Source organism: Typopeltis vanoorti, chromosome 9, assembly GCF_054136105.1.
Source record: "Typopeltis vanoorti isolate ZY-2024b chromosome 9, IOZ_Tvanoo_1.0, whole genome shotgun sequence".
Taxonomy (NCBI): Eukaryota; Metazoa; Arthropoda; class Arachnida; order Uropygi; family Thelyphonidae; genus Typopeltis; species Typopeltis vanoorti.
Window position 1 is genome coordinate 85,120,606 of NC_143557.1, and position 16,485 is coordinate 85,137,090.

General features: G+C 37.6%; 1 protein-coding gene across 3 annotated transcripts in view; it reads right to left on the reverse strand.

The window, feature by feature from the left end:
* The window catches only part of Ac76E (adenylate cyclase type 2 Ac76E), a 313,695-nt gene that overhangs the window by 57,984 nt on the left and 239,226 nt on the right, over window positions 1-16,485 (reverse strand). For all 3 annotated transcript variants that reach the window (XM_090397688.1, XM_090397687.1, XM_090397686.1), the window contains one exon: window positions 1,989-2,113. In XM_090397688.1, coding sequence (XP_090253814.1) covers window positions 1,989-2,113 — 125 coding nt within the window. The remainder of the gene's footprint in view (window positions 1-1,988; window positions 2,114-16,485) is intronic.

The window sequence follows — 16,485 nt, forward strand, 5'->3', positions numbered from 1 at the left end:
ATAAAATTAACCTTCTTCATCATCGCATCAACTTTACGTTAGAAAAAGAATCTCCACAGGGTATCTCCTTTTTGGATTTACACATCCAAAGAAAAGAAGACAGTTCCATCGCCACGGCTGTCTTTTGCCACTTCTTACAAACCTATCAACCAAATTTACAACTTGTTACCTTCTGCTAAGGACAAACTCTCACCTTTGATGTTGCCTGGCATTTATGAAATTCCATGCTCATGCAAATTGTCTTACTTTGGACACACAGGTAGGTCTGTTCAGAAATGCATCTCGGAACATCAAGACCACATTCATCTCTTTAAACTGCAAAAATCTGGCCTCTCTCAACACGGAATTGAAAATCCAAACCATAGGATCCATTGGTGAAAGTTTAAACTTTTACATAGATCTTTATATAAACATGAATGTTTATACAAAGAAAGTTCTGAAGCCCTACTACAAAGACCAAACTTAAACTGCAACGACGTTCTTACTATTCCTAAAGTATAGGAAATTGTCTTACAAAATTGTGTTAAATAATTTTTTTTTTTTTTTGTAACACGTTACGCACGTTTAATGAGATTCTATTGTAATCATGCATCCTAACTGTATGTTATTCCTATTATTGTTTTAAACTACTGTACTGATGATGTCCTAAGATACTTAGGATGAAATATTTACAATTAAATAATTTTCACTGTGGTTAATACGTGTGTTTCTTTTAATTATGATCTCACCACAGGTTTCGTTTTTAAATTGAATTACCAAATTTATTCTCATCTTTTGAAAGTATCCTATTTTTTTTTTAACTTTCTATCTACAATGGAGATTGACTATCTCTCAGTCTCACAGATGTCAGATAGGGCTAAAATGGCCTCGCCTGCTCCTTATGGGAAATAAATGGCCTTAGCAGATTTACTTTTATTAGTATTATTATTATTTTTATTAAATTATCAGTAAATTGCTGGCTATAGATATATGATTAGCTGTCCTACCATATGTTTTGGATACTGTATTCATATTTTTGTGACCATTTTGTTTATTCTCAAGTATGATATGTTTAATAGCCACTTGATATCATCAGGGATACAAGAAACATTTATAAGGACTTTTAATTAAATAAGAGTTTTTCTCATACATGATAGAGATTTTCCTCACAGAGAACAGAAATAAATAATTAAAAGGCATAACAAACTGTTCCTTTTCTTGTATTTGTTCAATCCTTAGGGTCCTGAAATATCTGATTATAGAGTAAAATAAACAAAATGTAATTATGTATGTTAAAAATAGCTATCTGCCAACTTCAAGCCATTTCTGGCCCACAGAGATATTCCCTAGTATACATTTAGGCTCTTTGATGAAACTGAAGCAGTGTTTTCCCATCCATTCTTTATTATTATGAAGTCACTATTAATGTTCACTGACTCTCAGTAAACCTACTTCCTACAACTATGAACCCCTTTTATTTCTTGAAAGTCTTTTTTTTTTTTTTTCACTTGGTTATACTATAAATTAAAGATGCCAAGAAATTATATTCTATAATTATATTATATTATATTCATGTAATATCTTCACATATGTGAGAAATATAAGACTTCTGCATTGCTTCAATCTTGGTATCCCTTCAGGAGTACGACTCCCACTGATGAAACCTCAATAAAGATTGAAACCCCTCTTGGTAGCACTCTTCCCATAATGCATAGCATTACACACACACAAAAGGATGTGTGCTTTGCATTATGGGATGTTAAGGCAATTCTATATATAAGTAGCTCAGTCGTGAAGACACTTCACACACAAACTTTGTTTGCTTACACTTGGATAAAGGATTAAACCAAGAACATAATTTCTTGGCATCTTTAATTTCTTTACAGCCATATATATTCCATTTTCCTCACAATCTATGTAACACCATACATACATTATAACAGACTTTAATGAATGAAAATGTGAATGGTGAATGCACTTAAACTTGTATCTTAATAATATGAACTTGCCTGTATTCTTCCTGTAATACCACAGCTATCCATGCGGCTTGCAACATTGACTGTATTTCCCCATATATCATATTGTGGCTTCTGAGCTCCAACAACACCAGCAATTACTGGACCATGATTAATACCTGAGATCAAAAGAACTTGGTCTAATGTTTCATTAAAGAATGACCTAATTTAATTTGATTTTCTAATGCTCTTTGTAATATATAAGTAGTATGCTTAAATATAAAAAAAAAGTAAAGAATGATGGCTGGTAGTTCGCTGGCAACCATCATTCCTCTATTTCTGTTGGGTCTGCTAAAACAAGATTAGCTGCCCAAAATCTCTTTTCAGTACAACTGCAAACACATCAAATCTGCTTCTCCTCTTCCTCACTTATTCCATGTATCTCTGTCTTCTGGAACAGCCTTCTTTACAAAGTGTTTCCCAACAACAACTTCCACCTCTTCAAGAAAAATGTCAATAGATTTCTTCTTTCTCAATCCTTACCTATACTCTACCGCAGCACTAAAGAGCTATAGGTTCTCTATCTTCTGTGTATGGGATAAATATTTTTTTTAAAAAATCATATCACCTCTCCTCCTATCTGCCACTTCATAGAGTATATTCCCTTAATCTGCTCTCATACTCATCACTTCTCTTCACTACACAATGTGGCTTTCTTAGACGTCAATCAACTTTAGACCATTTGATCCATTTAGAAACTTGTATAAGAAATGTATTCCTGAAACAAGAACATATGGTTTCAGTGTTCTTACATGGAAAAGGTATATGAAACAGCCTGGAGATATGGCATTTTAAATGACCTCTATAACCTAAATCTCAGAGAACACCTTTCTGTATTTATTAACTTTATCTAGCTGAGTCTTCCAACTAGGATTGGGAAGTACACTATCTTGGCCATATCATCAAGGTTCTGTCTCAAGCACTTTTTGTATCAAAATTAATTCAATCATTGAACAGCTTCCTCCCACTGTAAGCAATGCTCTATATGTTGATGACTTCATGATTCACTGTCACTTGCATAACATGAGGGTAATCAAAAGACAACTTCAGTAAACAATTGACTGTGTGTCTCCATGGGTCCTTAGTAATGGCTTCAGGTTTTCAGCAGAAAAAAATTGAGCATGTACACTTCCAAAAATGCACTCTTCACCCAGATCCTGAGTTAAGAATGGAACAAACTGTCATTCCAGTAGCAACAAAAGTCAAGTTCTGGGACTCATCTTCAACAGAAAGCTTACATTCCTTGCACACACACACATTCATTAACTCATCATCAGGATATATGGGAATTCAGCACTATATCCAGGTATATTCAAATTTGGCTTGGGAATTCAACACTAGGTGTTGGTTACCATGTGGGCTGCAGCAGCAAGATAAGTACATTTTATATTTAAACATGTGCCGATATTGTCTAAGTTGTAGATTAAGTATTACATCGAGATATTTGAGTGTGAAATATTGTTTAGTAAATTTCTTAGGCAATATTATCATAAATTTGCTATTTTTGTTATGGTGATGAAAGGCAAAAAATTGCATAGGACTGTGTGGCAGACAAAGTAAACGAGTGAAACTAGTAAATAGGAGGAAGAGGGGGTGATATGATAGAGATGTACAAGTTAGTAAGGGGTTGTTATAGGATTAACATTGAAGAGGTTTTTCATAAAATGGTGGGTTGAAGGGAACAAGAGGTCATCCCTAGAAGCTGTATAAGGAGAGGTGAGCAAGGGAGTGAGAAGCAGGTTTTTTGCATGGAGATTTGTAAATGGTTGAAATGCATTGCCTGAGAGCATGGTGACTGCTGAGAATTTGAATGTATTTAAGGGAATGTATAATTGAGCTGCTTGTATGGCAAAATGGACCTCCTAGATGAGTCTATAACTGCACTGGGTCTTAGAATAATAATAATAATAACATGGAAAGCTACTTGTTCACACATTGCCTAATGAAAGTCTTATGTTGAAGCAAATGAACCAGCTTTATCTATTAGACAGAAATAGGTGTCTCTTAATTATGTCCTAAAAAGTAAGTCTCTTCCAGAGCAACTTACATGGACTAGTCTCTCTTCTCTATGTTGGGAGGCTCAATATCACACATGTCAGACTGCTGTATGTCCTTTTGTTATGCCTGTTAAAAAGATTATGGAAGCTATTTGCATGAATGTTCATAACATTATCTGCACCAAATGTAATACCTGCAGTCTCTCAAAGAGGTCTCATACTTCATCTTGCAATTATTTGATGTACGTAGAGCAGCCCATTCCAATTTTCAGAGATCTCCATTGACTGCTGCTGTTTCCTGACATTATGATCTCCAACCAGATCCCACTTTATTGGAGTAATCATACAGCACAGCTGCATGTCATTCAGCTTGCGCTTGTGCATATAAAAGAAAACTTCTAACAAAATGTGTATAATTTATACAGACTCGTTGAGTTATTTACAAGCTATCTCCTCTCCTGTGTATAATCCACATCTAATATGTGAGGTTTTATAACCTGTACAAAATGAAGACCCTTAATTTGGATGTTCAGTTGTGCTAGATTCCCAGCAATATTGGAATTAAGGGAAATGAGACTGTAAATGCAGCTGCTAGATGAACTTGTACTTTTTTAAAGTATTGTTTGACAGTACAATGTACAGGCTACAGACAGTTTATAAGATCAAAACTAATTTCCCAATGGCAACCATCATGGTAAGAAGCACTGACAAACAAATTGCATGAGATTAAGCCTGAAATTACACTTTGGCAGTCTAGTCAACATACAAACTAAAGAGAGGAAGTTTAGGAAGTTGTTCTTGGTAGGCTCTGCACAGGCCAGTCATCTTACATATTGTTATTTACTGAGGGCCAATGAACAAAAAGTGCAACATGCCTCTCACCATTTGTCATATTCAGCTGGCATGCCAGCACTTCATGGAATAAAGGAATGAAGTTTTTATTTATCAGATATCAGCACTGATGCTAAAAGTGTTCAGATGAACTGGCTGTTCCTTTGACAAGAATTTATAATTTGAGCCTCAGAACAGTGAAAATTCCACAAGAGTGGAAAGAATGTCTAATAATTCCACTGCACAAGGCTGGTATAAAGACTTATGTATCCTTATTGACCCATCAGTATATCGGGAAGTGGTGGTGAAAATTTTGGAAAAGTTGGTAAGGGATCATCTACAGAAATAGCTTGACAGAGAATTTGTACTTTATAATGTGTTTTTTGTTGATTTATTGGTGTTTTGGATTCAATTTAATGGACTTAAGTGTTTAATTTTGGTATATTATTGGAGCTTTATTAGCGTGGTTAGTGTACTAAAGTGTTTTATAACATAATCTATGTCGGGAAGTCGCCGCTAGATGAATTCGTAATGTGTAGTGTTCGTGCAAGCTCCAGATAAGATAAGCATCATTTTCAGTTATCGATACAAATTACTTAATATTGTGTAGTTTTGTTTTGTTTGCCTTGCGTATTTTAGTGCGTCTATTTTTGGTGTGTTATAACGTATAATTTGACAAAACACGTTATAGATAAGTATGGCACCTGTGCGAAGGAAAATGGCGGCCAGTAATGAAGGTTCGCCATCGTTATCAAAGAACGGTAGCATAAAAGAAATGAGTCAGTGTACTAGCTGTGAAATGTACGCTTTGCGGAGTGCGGTCGGAGTGTGGTTAGATGATAATAAAGGATTGAATGTGTGTAGAAAATGTAGGGAGAATGCGGAATTGAAGTGTATTTCGGATCGTGAGTGTAATATTTTTGTCAACCTTCAGAATGAAGGAAATAGGGATATGACAAGAAACGGCAAGGTTGTCATGAAAATTGTGAGAGTGTGAATGTAGAAAGTGTGAATGATAGTATAAATGGTTTCTCAGAGAACAAAAAAGATGAGATAGATGCATTGAGTGAGATCGCGTTGTTGAATAGTGCGATAGAAAGGGCAAAACAGCAGCTAGAGTGCATGAACAAAAGTAGACTGAATGAACCAACCAATAATAAAAGGTATGACAGGAAAAATAGACGTATGAATGTGAACATGAACAAAATGAAGGATAGAGTGCTGTATGGAGACTCGTTAGTACGAGGTGTGTTAGTAGAGGATTTGACAAAATCGTACCAACCTGGTGCGACCATAAAGGATGTAACTGCGTCTATTAGAGAGCAAAAGGAAAGGGTGAAAGAAATGATTGTTGTGGCAGGTACGAATGATTTGAAAGGAGATAAAATGGAAATAATAGAAGTCCTGAATGAATTGTTTGAGGTAGCAAAAGAAAAGAGTGAGAGAGTTAGAATGATTAGTCTTTTGCCACGGTATGACAGTGAAATGTTTAAAAGGAGGGCTATAATTGCAAATGACTTTATCCGTGGGTTATGTATGACGAGTGGTGTGGAATTTGTGGATGTGTGGAGTGAGTTTGATGGGCGAAAGGATCTATATAAGATGATGGCTTGCATTTGAATGGTTACGGTGTAAGAAGACTTGAGAAAGTGTTGCTGAATGTAGCGGATGTGCAAATTCAGGGAAACTAGATTTGTTAGGGGGGGGGGGAGTAGAGATACAGTCCTTATGGAGGCAGTTGAATGTAAGAATGAATATAATATGCCAGAGCAAATGAGGACAACAAATCTGAGTGGGATAGTTAATATAAGGCATCAAGGTAGGGTTGGGGCTAATGGGGGTCTTAAATTCATGTACACTAATACTAGTATTAGGAACAAGAAGGAAGAGTTTTTGGCCTTGGTTGGCACTTCCAGACCACAGGTTATAGGTATTAGTGAAACATGGCTGACTGTAGATGATATAACTAGTGGGATTGAATGTGATGGGTATAGTGTGTTCAGGAATGACAGAGAGATGGGGGGAGGAGTATTGTTGATGATAGCTGATGAGCTCCAGCCAAGGAGAATAGAAGTTGAATTGCAGGATAGAGAAAAGAGCACATTTGAGGCCATTTGGTGTGAGATTGTGGCTAGCAGAACTAAATATACAATTGGGTGCTGCTATAGACCAGGTGATGGAAAAGATGGTGGTGACAGTATGCACAAGCAAATAGAAGAAATGGGTGGAAGGAGGGTGATTATTATGGGAGATTTCAACTATGGTCGCATTGATTGGAGTGAGGAGAGGACACACGGGAGGAAGGAACTGGATTTTATGCGGTTATTAAGGGATAACTATCTGTGACAGCATGTAATGGAAAATACTAGGGGTCAGAGAGTGCTTGACCTAGTAATTACATCTGAGGATTTGGCTGTAACAAATATGACCACATTGCCACCAATCGGTGAGAGTGATCATAGGGTCTTAACTTGGGAGGTGGCTAAAGGTGTAGAACTTTCAATTAAGACAGAGTACATGTGGAATTATCGGGCTGGAAAGTATGACAAGCTTAGGAGTTTGATTGGTTCAGTGCCATGGCATGTACAACTGCAAGGACTAGAAGTTGATAGTGCATGGGAGGTAGTTAAGAAGTGCTTGCATGAAGCAATGGCTGACTGTATACCTAGAGTCCGAATAATAAATCAAGTAGGGGTTAAATGGATGAATAACACCATTAAGCTTGAGTTGCAAAAAAAGAAACAACTATGGAGGGAATTTAAGGAGAAGGGTGACCGGCAGGCACATGAACGGTATAAAGCGCAGGCCAGAAGGGTGACGAGTGTGGTAAGAAAAGCAAAAAAGGATTACGAAAGAACATTGGCCATGCAGACTAAAGAGAATCCTAAACAGTTTTTTAGATATGTAGCAAGTAAAAGGAAAAATGTACATGGCAGATTGATTTTAAAGAATGCCGATGGTAGGGAGGTAACTGAATCAGTTGATATAGTTGAGTTACTTAGTGAGCACTTTGCAAGTATATATATCCAGGTGGTGACATTGCAGAAACGAATAAACCAGTAGATTATACGGGAATTGTGGTTAATGAAGTGGAGGTGAGTAGTCTATTGCATAACCTCACTGTCAATACATCTGTGGGATTGGATGGTATACCAGCTCGTGTTGTACGAGAAGCAGCTAAAGAATTGTCAGTACCCTTGACCATTTTGTTTAATTTGAGTCTCGGGTCTGGGTTAGTCCCGAGCGGGTGGAAAGAGGGGAAAATAGTTCCACTGCATAAAGGTGATTCCAAGACTGCTGTTGTAAATTACCGACCGATTAGCATATCAGGAATCATTGTCAAGGTCTTAGAGAAAATAGTCAAGAGGAAAATACAAGATTGGATAGAAGAAAATGGGATACTGTATCGGGGACAGCATGGTTTTGTGAAGTTCCTCAGTAACTTGCTCACGTATTATAACACAGTGACGGCTGAACTGGATAAGGGTAATGGGTATACGGTGATTCTACTGGACCTTGCCAAGGCCTTTGACAGGATTCCACATGGAATTCTAATCAGTAAATTGCAGCATATGGGAATGGACATAGGGTTGGTGAGATGGATAGGAGGGTGGTTGACGGAGAGATATCAGAGAGTGGTTTACTCGGGAGTAGAGTCCACAAGACGGCCTGTGACTAGTGGTGTGCCACAAGGATCTGTTCTTGGACCACTGCTGTTTAATTTGTTCATAAATGATATAGGAAATGATCTGAGAGGAACAGTTCATTTGTTTGCGGATGATGCGAAGTAGGGTAGGGCAATAGTGAATGCAGATGACGTCAAAATTTTGCAGGATGATTTGGCTAGATTGGAGGTCTGGGCTAAGGAGAATGGATGTCAGTTTAATGTGGCAAAATGTAAGGTTATGCATTTTGGGGTGAAAAGATTGGCGGCAGTTTACTGCATTGGTGGAACCCTGCTCCAGGAAATTGATGAGGCACGAGATTTAGGAGTGTTGGTAGAAAAGGAATTGAAATTTAGTGGACACATTGCAAAAGTGACCAAAACAGCTCATCAAATCACTTGGTTGCTGAAGAATACGTTGACAAGCAGAGACAAGCAGGTTATTGTTCCTCTCTATCGAGCCTTGATAAGACCCCATCTAGACTACTGTGCTCAGATTTGGTCACCTAGGTTTCTTCTTGATGGGGAGGAGGTGGAGAGGATCCAGAGGCGAGTGACCAAGATGATAGCAAGTCTGTGGAATGAACTGTATGAGAACAGGTTGAGGATTTGTGGTTGCAAAAATTGGTTGATAGGCGGAGGAGGGGAGATATGATTGAGACATTCAAATTACTGAAGGGTTTCTATAAAATTAATTCAGAAGATATTTTTGAGAACAGGGCTGGTTGTGGGAGGACTAGGGGACATCCATGGAAACTGGGCAAAAGTGTGGTTAGTAAAGGTGTTAGAGCTGGGTTCTTTACTTTTAGAGTAGTGAATGAGTGGAATGCGCTCCCTGAGTCTGTGGTGGATGCTGTGACAGTGAATGAGTTTAAGGCGAGGTATGATAGATACTGTATGAATGTCAAATAGTTGTGATGAATATGATTTGGGGCCTCCCTCGATGAGTCTAATGACTCCCTGGAGTTGCCCGTAATAATAGTAATAATAATAATAATAATAATAATAATAACATCATATGTTTACTAAGGGAAAGTCATGTTTGAGCAACTTGTTAACATTTTATAATAATGTTACCAATGAGTTAGACAAGGGGAATGGATACACCATGATGCTTTTGGATTTTTATAATAGAGTAACAGCTGAGTTGAATAAAGGACAGATATGAAAAAGTGGTATTTGGAGGAGCAAAATCAAGCACAATAAATGATATACGAAATAACCTGAAAGGAAATATTTAGTTGTTTGCTGATGATGAGAAATTAGGTAGAGTAATAGTTAATCAAGGCAATGTTGAGAGCTTGCAGCATGATTTACATAGGCTGTTGTATGGGCAAAAGTTAATGGATGTCAATTTAATGTCGAGAAATGTAATATTATGCATTTTGGGATAAATAGATTACAAGCTGTGTATCACATTGATGGCACTGTACTCCAGGAAATAGATGAAGTTAGAGATTTAGGGGTGATAGTAGATAGAGAGTTAAAAGTTTAGAGGACATATTGCTAAAGTAGCACATAAGATTATTTGGCTATTGAAGAACACAGTAACAAGTAGAGATAAGGAAGTTATTACTCTTTATAAGGACTTGATATGCCCATATCTGGATTACTGCGTTCAGGTCTGGTCCCCCTGGGTTTCTTGGGGATGAGGAAGCAGTGGAGAGGATTCAGAGGAGAGTGACCAAGATTGTGAGTGGCCTGTGGAATGTTCCCTATGATTGAAGGTATGTGGATTGCAGAAGTTGGTTGATAGGATTTCACTTAAAGGGTTTTATAGGCTAGATCAAGGGGAAATGTTTCAGCACTTGGCTAGAGGGACCACAACAAGGGATTCATCCCTGGAAGTTGAATAAGGTGTGGTTAATAGTGTTATGTCCTGATCTTATTATATATCTATATGTTGTATAGTATACCTCTCCTTGGATGTCATGTAGTACTATTGAGAACACAAAGGAATTGCCTCAAGGTTGAGCCAATTCCTAGGTGACAAAGCCTCTGAAATTTGCCTCTCTTAAAGTTCTGGGAAAATTTGTATTTTATTGCTGCACCACCCAGAACCCTTAGATTAAGAAAAGAGTTTCTCAATCAAGAAGTGAACTTGCAGATGTACCCACTATTGATCTTTGTTTGCAGTCGTGACCTTAACTATCGTTTATTCCTTCCCACTTAGATTCAAATAATTTAAGTGGTACATCAGATTCTTAGACACAGGCAATCAAATTAAAAATAGCAAAAGGTTTATTTATCATATTTGTTGTCATACAGTGTAAAGAATAATCAATCATTACTATTAGAATGTTAAACAGAATAACTTACATACATTTTAAACAAATATGAATATCATAGAAACACTTCTCTAAAAGAATCGTAATCTAGCATTCTTAGATCATAAAACAAAAATGAAACTTCATACTGACTAAATTACTCAAATAAAGACACTTCAATACCTCTTAAGACATAATTATCAATCAGCACATGTAAAGAACATTCCTTTTCCTTTTGTCTAACTGTTATCAAAGCACTATAGTCCTGTCTTATTCTAATCAGAGTCCTTAGTTCTTAAATTACAGTTAATTTCTCTTCTTCACATACACACACCACTTGACAAAAAGGTTACAATACCGTACTTTATGATCCTTTATACTTGTACCCTAAATTCCTGATTCTTTTTCTTTTAACTATTTCCTTTCCGTCAGTATACCTATGTCAAGAACATTCTTGGTGAACGGTAATTCTGCATTCACGTAGCACGCTACCCGAGTCGCTGAGCTTTCCCATTGGTTGCCAACTGTATGTGTAAAACGTCTATCCTTTCATCATAGGGCTTTAGACCAGCAACCTTTTCAACTACTATGTGGCATCTCTGACTGCTACCACCCGGGAGTGAGAGCAGAACTCCCTGCGAAATACACATCCAGACGATCAAGAAGAGAAAACCACCAAAAAAAAGCCTCGGGGGGGGGGGGGGGTAGTATAAAAGGGTTAGGAAATATGTCAAGGCAGGTGTCGACTCCCTGGCACATTCCTTCAGTATACGTGGTGATATATTATCAAGTCCCACAGCCTTATTAACATCTAGTTTACTCAACTCCCCATACACCTCTTGCTCACTTACAGTCAGTCTCTCTTTCCTATCATCAACTGCTCTCAATCTCTCCAAGAAGTCACATTCACAAGATTGAGAGACCTTTATGAGCTGCTCATTAAGTGTCTCCACCACACTTTCCTCAACAGCTGTCTTTATACCATTTTCTCCAATCATTGTCATCCTTCCATAATCATTCTTTCTTTTGCTGGCTACATATCGAAAGAACTCCCTAGGATTCTTTTTGGCTTCATTAGCTAACTGCTGTTCATACCTCTCTTTAGCTACCCTCACCAACCAAGTCACCCTCCTTGCCTGGTCTTTGTAGACCTCATGGAATTCGTTATTTCCATTTCTCTTATGCTACCTCCACAATGCCCTTTTTCTCTGTATCGCGTTGCTTAATCTCTTTATTCATCCATCCCACACCTACCTTATTTAACCTTCTCACCCTTGGAATACATTTAGACATTGCATCTACTAGACAGTTTTTGAAAATCCCCCAAGCTGTTGATCTCTTTTCCAGCTAACTCCTCATTCCATGCTACAACTGCAAGCTGTCTCCTGAGCACTTCATAATTCCCCCCCCCCCCTTGTAGTTCCCCATATATTCCACTTATACCCTCTTCTCACAGAGGTCCTCACACTGCTGGCAACCACCCAGGTAATCACCTCATGGTCACTCTCACCAATTGGTGGATGATTTGACACCTCATTTATAATTACATCCTCTGATGAGATGACCATATCCAAGACCCCCAATCTTCGCGTGCCCTCTGTTACATACTGTCTGAGGTAGTTATCCCTCAAAAACTCATGAAACTAATTTTCTTTACTTCCAGTTGTTATCTCATCATTCCAGTCTATATTTGCCATAATTAAAATCACCCATAATGATCACCCTTTTCTTATTTGCTTGGCTAATTTGATTATACATTTCATTATCACCACCATCCACATTACCTGATCTATAACAACATCCCACCAAGTATTTGTTTCCATTCACCTCTATCTCACACCATACTGCCTCAAACCACTGGCATTATTTCCCTCTTGCATCTCTACTTTGTATGGACATAACTCTTTCTCTATCATCAATAGTACTCCCCCTCCCTTCTACCCTCACGAAACACATCATGCCCTTCCATCTCTATTCCTGTCAGGATGTCAACCTCTTCCAACCATGTCTCTTATTCCAACAATCTTTGGGTGAACAGACGCAATTAGCACAACCATTTCATCTGCCTTGTTTCTTATACTTCTAGCATTTGTATACAAACACAACAGCTCATTTCTGGATCTACAGTTAGTTCCACTGATACCATTCACTTGATGTTATCTCTCCATGCTCAGCTGGAGCCATTTTCCTTTCTCCTTCTTCATTTTAGAACCCTTTTCAATTCCAACTGTTACCTCTAATCCCAGGTCATCCCATTCCTTTCCACACATGCTCTCACCTCCTCTTGGAGCATCCACCTTTCTCACGCTGTGTACCTCTGTCCAACCTGAGCCTCCCTGTTTCACTACTCCTCTTGCACACCCATTCTCTCATTTTTCTATACCCATTCCACTCACTTCCCCATTTATAACCACCTCTTCCATCTCTCCTGTCTTACTCTCCTGCTCTTCCACATCACTTCCCGCCTGCTCTGATTCATTCTCTCTACTCACTTCTCTACCTTCCAGCGGCAGTCTCTCCACGCAACTCACACCATAGCCACTCAAATGCAGTCCACTGCTCCCATACAGCTCACTTCGTCCCTCAAACTCATTCCACACATTAACAAACTGTACTCCTGTCTCATCACACATTTCAGCCAGCATATCATTCATAATCCTTGCTCTCTGCCTCATTTCACCACAGTCATACCTAGGCAACACGCTGACTACCCTTCCTGTCACACTATTCTCTTTTATCCTTCTAAGCAGCCTCCTGATATCCAATCTGAGGCTCTCTTTGTCCTCTGTCAAATCATTCGTACCTATTAAAACTATTAACTTTTTTGCTCGCTCCCGCCTCATATTCAATGCCTCAATCACTCTACTCATTCTACCGCCTGGAAAACATACCTTGTATATCTTATCATCCAGCATGCCTTTAATAATGGAGTCACCATATGATGCCACTCACTCATCTTTCGTGCCATCCTGATTTGTTTTAATAGCTTTTACCCAAATTTTCTTAATTTCATTCCACATCCATTTCATCTCTTTCCTCATCCAATATAATTCATCATCCAAATCTAGCAACCCATTCTCTCTATCCTTCAATCTTTCTAACTCTCGACATTCTCATCCACTGTCCTTCCTTTTCTCAGTCTCTGTGAATATGCATCTGAGGTAATTGTATGTTTCTATTGTTGTATGTTATGACCTAACACTTCTATTCTAGTTGTCTTTTTATTGTACTTCATTTATTTATTATCATGTGTTTGGTCTTTTTAAGGTTTAATTCTATTTCATACCATATGTGACATACCCTCAAGTCCTTGCTTTACTAACATCAAGTTTACTTAATTTCTCATATACATCCTGCTCATTCACCATCAGTTCCCTCCTCTGCCATACCCTCTAGACTCCAGCTTCTCCTGATGTTGCCTTCGTCTCAGGTGATGCAAACCTTCAACTGTATTGAAGGTTTGCAATTACTGATTTCCACCTCACTCTATTTTCTGCCATTCTTTTGATGTTGTCATATAATTTAGTTTTTGTCCATTCCAGAACATCATTTATCCATCCTCCTCCTCCTCCTTTCCCTTGTTCCCTCTTTCTTTCCTTCTAAAATTACTTTACTCAATTCTCTGGCTGACCCTCTCGTTATATGTCCGGCCATACTCATCTTCCTATTTATGTCTCTGACTAGTTAGTTCTTCGTGTTCATCATTTGTAGCACCTCTATATTTGTTATTTTATCTCTCCATGAAATTTTGCTATAGAAGAGCACCACAACTCGAATGCTTGTATTTTCCTCATTATCCATTTATCTAATATCCAGTTTTTGCATCCATAATTTAAGACTGACTTCACGTATGTTTTGATTATTTTTAGTTTTGTTTTGCTATCAATATTGTTTCTGAGGATGTATCCGTTATTGCAGAAGGCTGCTTTTGCTTTTCGGATTATGGTTTGTATTCCTTCCTTCCTTTTCCCAGTCTCTGTGAATATGCATCTGAGGTAATTGTATGTAATGGCCTAACACTTCTAGTTGTTTTTCTATTGTACTTCCTTTATTTATTATCATGTGTTTGGTCTTTTTAAAGTTTAATTCTATTTCATACTCCTTTCTATTTAGAAATAAGAAAAGCCTCATATTAACTGTTATTGTTGATAACAGTATCTTAATGCTGGTTCGGGATACAAGAATATCTACAGACAATTTGAAATTGGGAGTGATCATCACTTCCAATTTCAATCATGCAGGTGATATGTGGCCTTCCTCAATGAGTACCTGACTCTGTGGATGTTAATAATAAAAATGGATATCATGTTGAAAAGAACAACATGTAAGAAGTTTCAAAAAGAATTAAAGTTCAGTAGCTTTTGCAGGTAAGCTGAAGACCTATACGAACATTCAAGAAAAAATAAAACAATTCAAAAACAAGAACCAAACTTCAGACTCTCAATGGCAAAATCAGAAAAACTGATTGATTCGGCTATGGTGACATATGATTAAGTTACCCATAAGGAGAAAAATAAGAACACCATGGTGGGCACAAGAAGTTAAAGAACAGTTCTCGAAAAGAAGAAAGCATACTGGAAGTTCCTAGCAAAAAAACTCTGCATATTCTCTAAAAGTATACAGACATAAATGTAAGAGAGCTAAGCTTAATAATCATCATCAGCCATTTTCTGTCCACTGCTGGAATTATCCAGCAGTGGACAGAAAATGGCATCCCCAAAAGTCTCCTCAATTCCTATTTTGAGCCTTTCTATGCCACCGAGTTCCTGCCATCTCTTTAATCTCATCCTCCCACTATCTCTTTGGATTAATGCTGAATGTGAGAATTATAGAAGAATTTCTCTACTGATGTTCTGGGTAAGATTTATATAAGTATACTTGAGAAGATGCTTAAAAAAAAACTGTACAAGAGAAACTTGGAGAAGAACAAGCTGGGTTTAGGCCAAAATAGAAGCTGACAAGATCAGATTTTCACTTTATAAAAATAAGTGAGAAACCATGGGAATATAACAAAGAACTGTACCTAAGTTTTTTTAGATGTGGAAAAGGCACATGACAAGGTGCTCAGAGAAATGCTTACAGAAATACTGCGATTATACATAGTGAATAAAACATTATACAGAACAATATACAGTGGTACTTTGAGATACGAGTTTAATTCATTCCATGACTGAGCTCATAAGTCAAAAAAACCACTCCAAATTTTTTTATAATAATGTATTTATAATGAACAAATATTGTATACAAAGAAAATAAAACCAAATACTGTACATACATTCATGTAAAAGAGAATCTAAAGAAATAACCAGATATTGGCAGAGCCGATTAGCATATGGTATTAATTTTTTCTTTCACTTCACTTTTGCTTAACTTAATTTTCTTCTTCACTAGTTTTTTCTTTTTTGCCACGCTTTTGTCACTTTCATCTGCAGGGCGTTTCAATAGAAACCTGTCCAAGGAGCTTTGTTTCTTCCTCCCTTTTAGAATGTTTCTGAAATAAGTTAGGCAAGTGTCATTAAATAGCGCTGCTGCATGACCAGTTGCAACTTTTTCAGGGTGTTTCTTTTCAACAAAGTCCAAAACTTTTTCCCACATTGCCAACACTTTCTTTATCTCACTTGAAGAGATAACCTCCTCTGCGGTTGTACCAATCTCCTGCAGAACCTCCGTATGTTGCTGCATGTGTGTAGTTCCATCAATTCCTCCATTGTCAGTTTTTCACATCCTCAGAA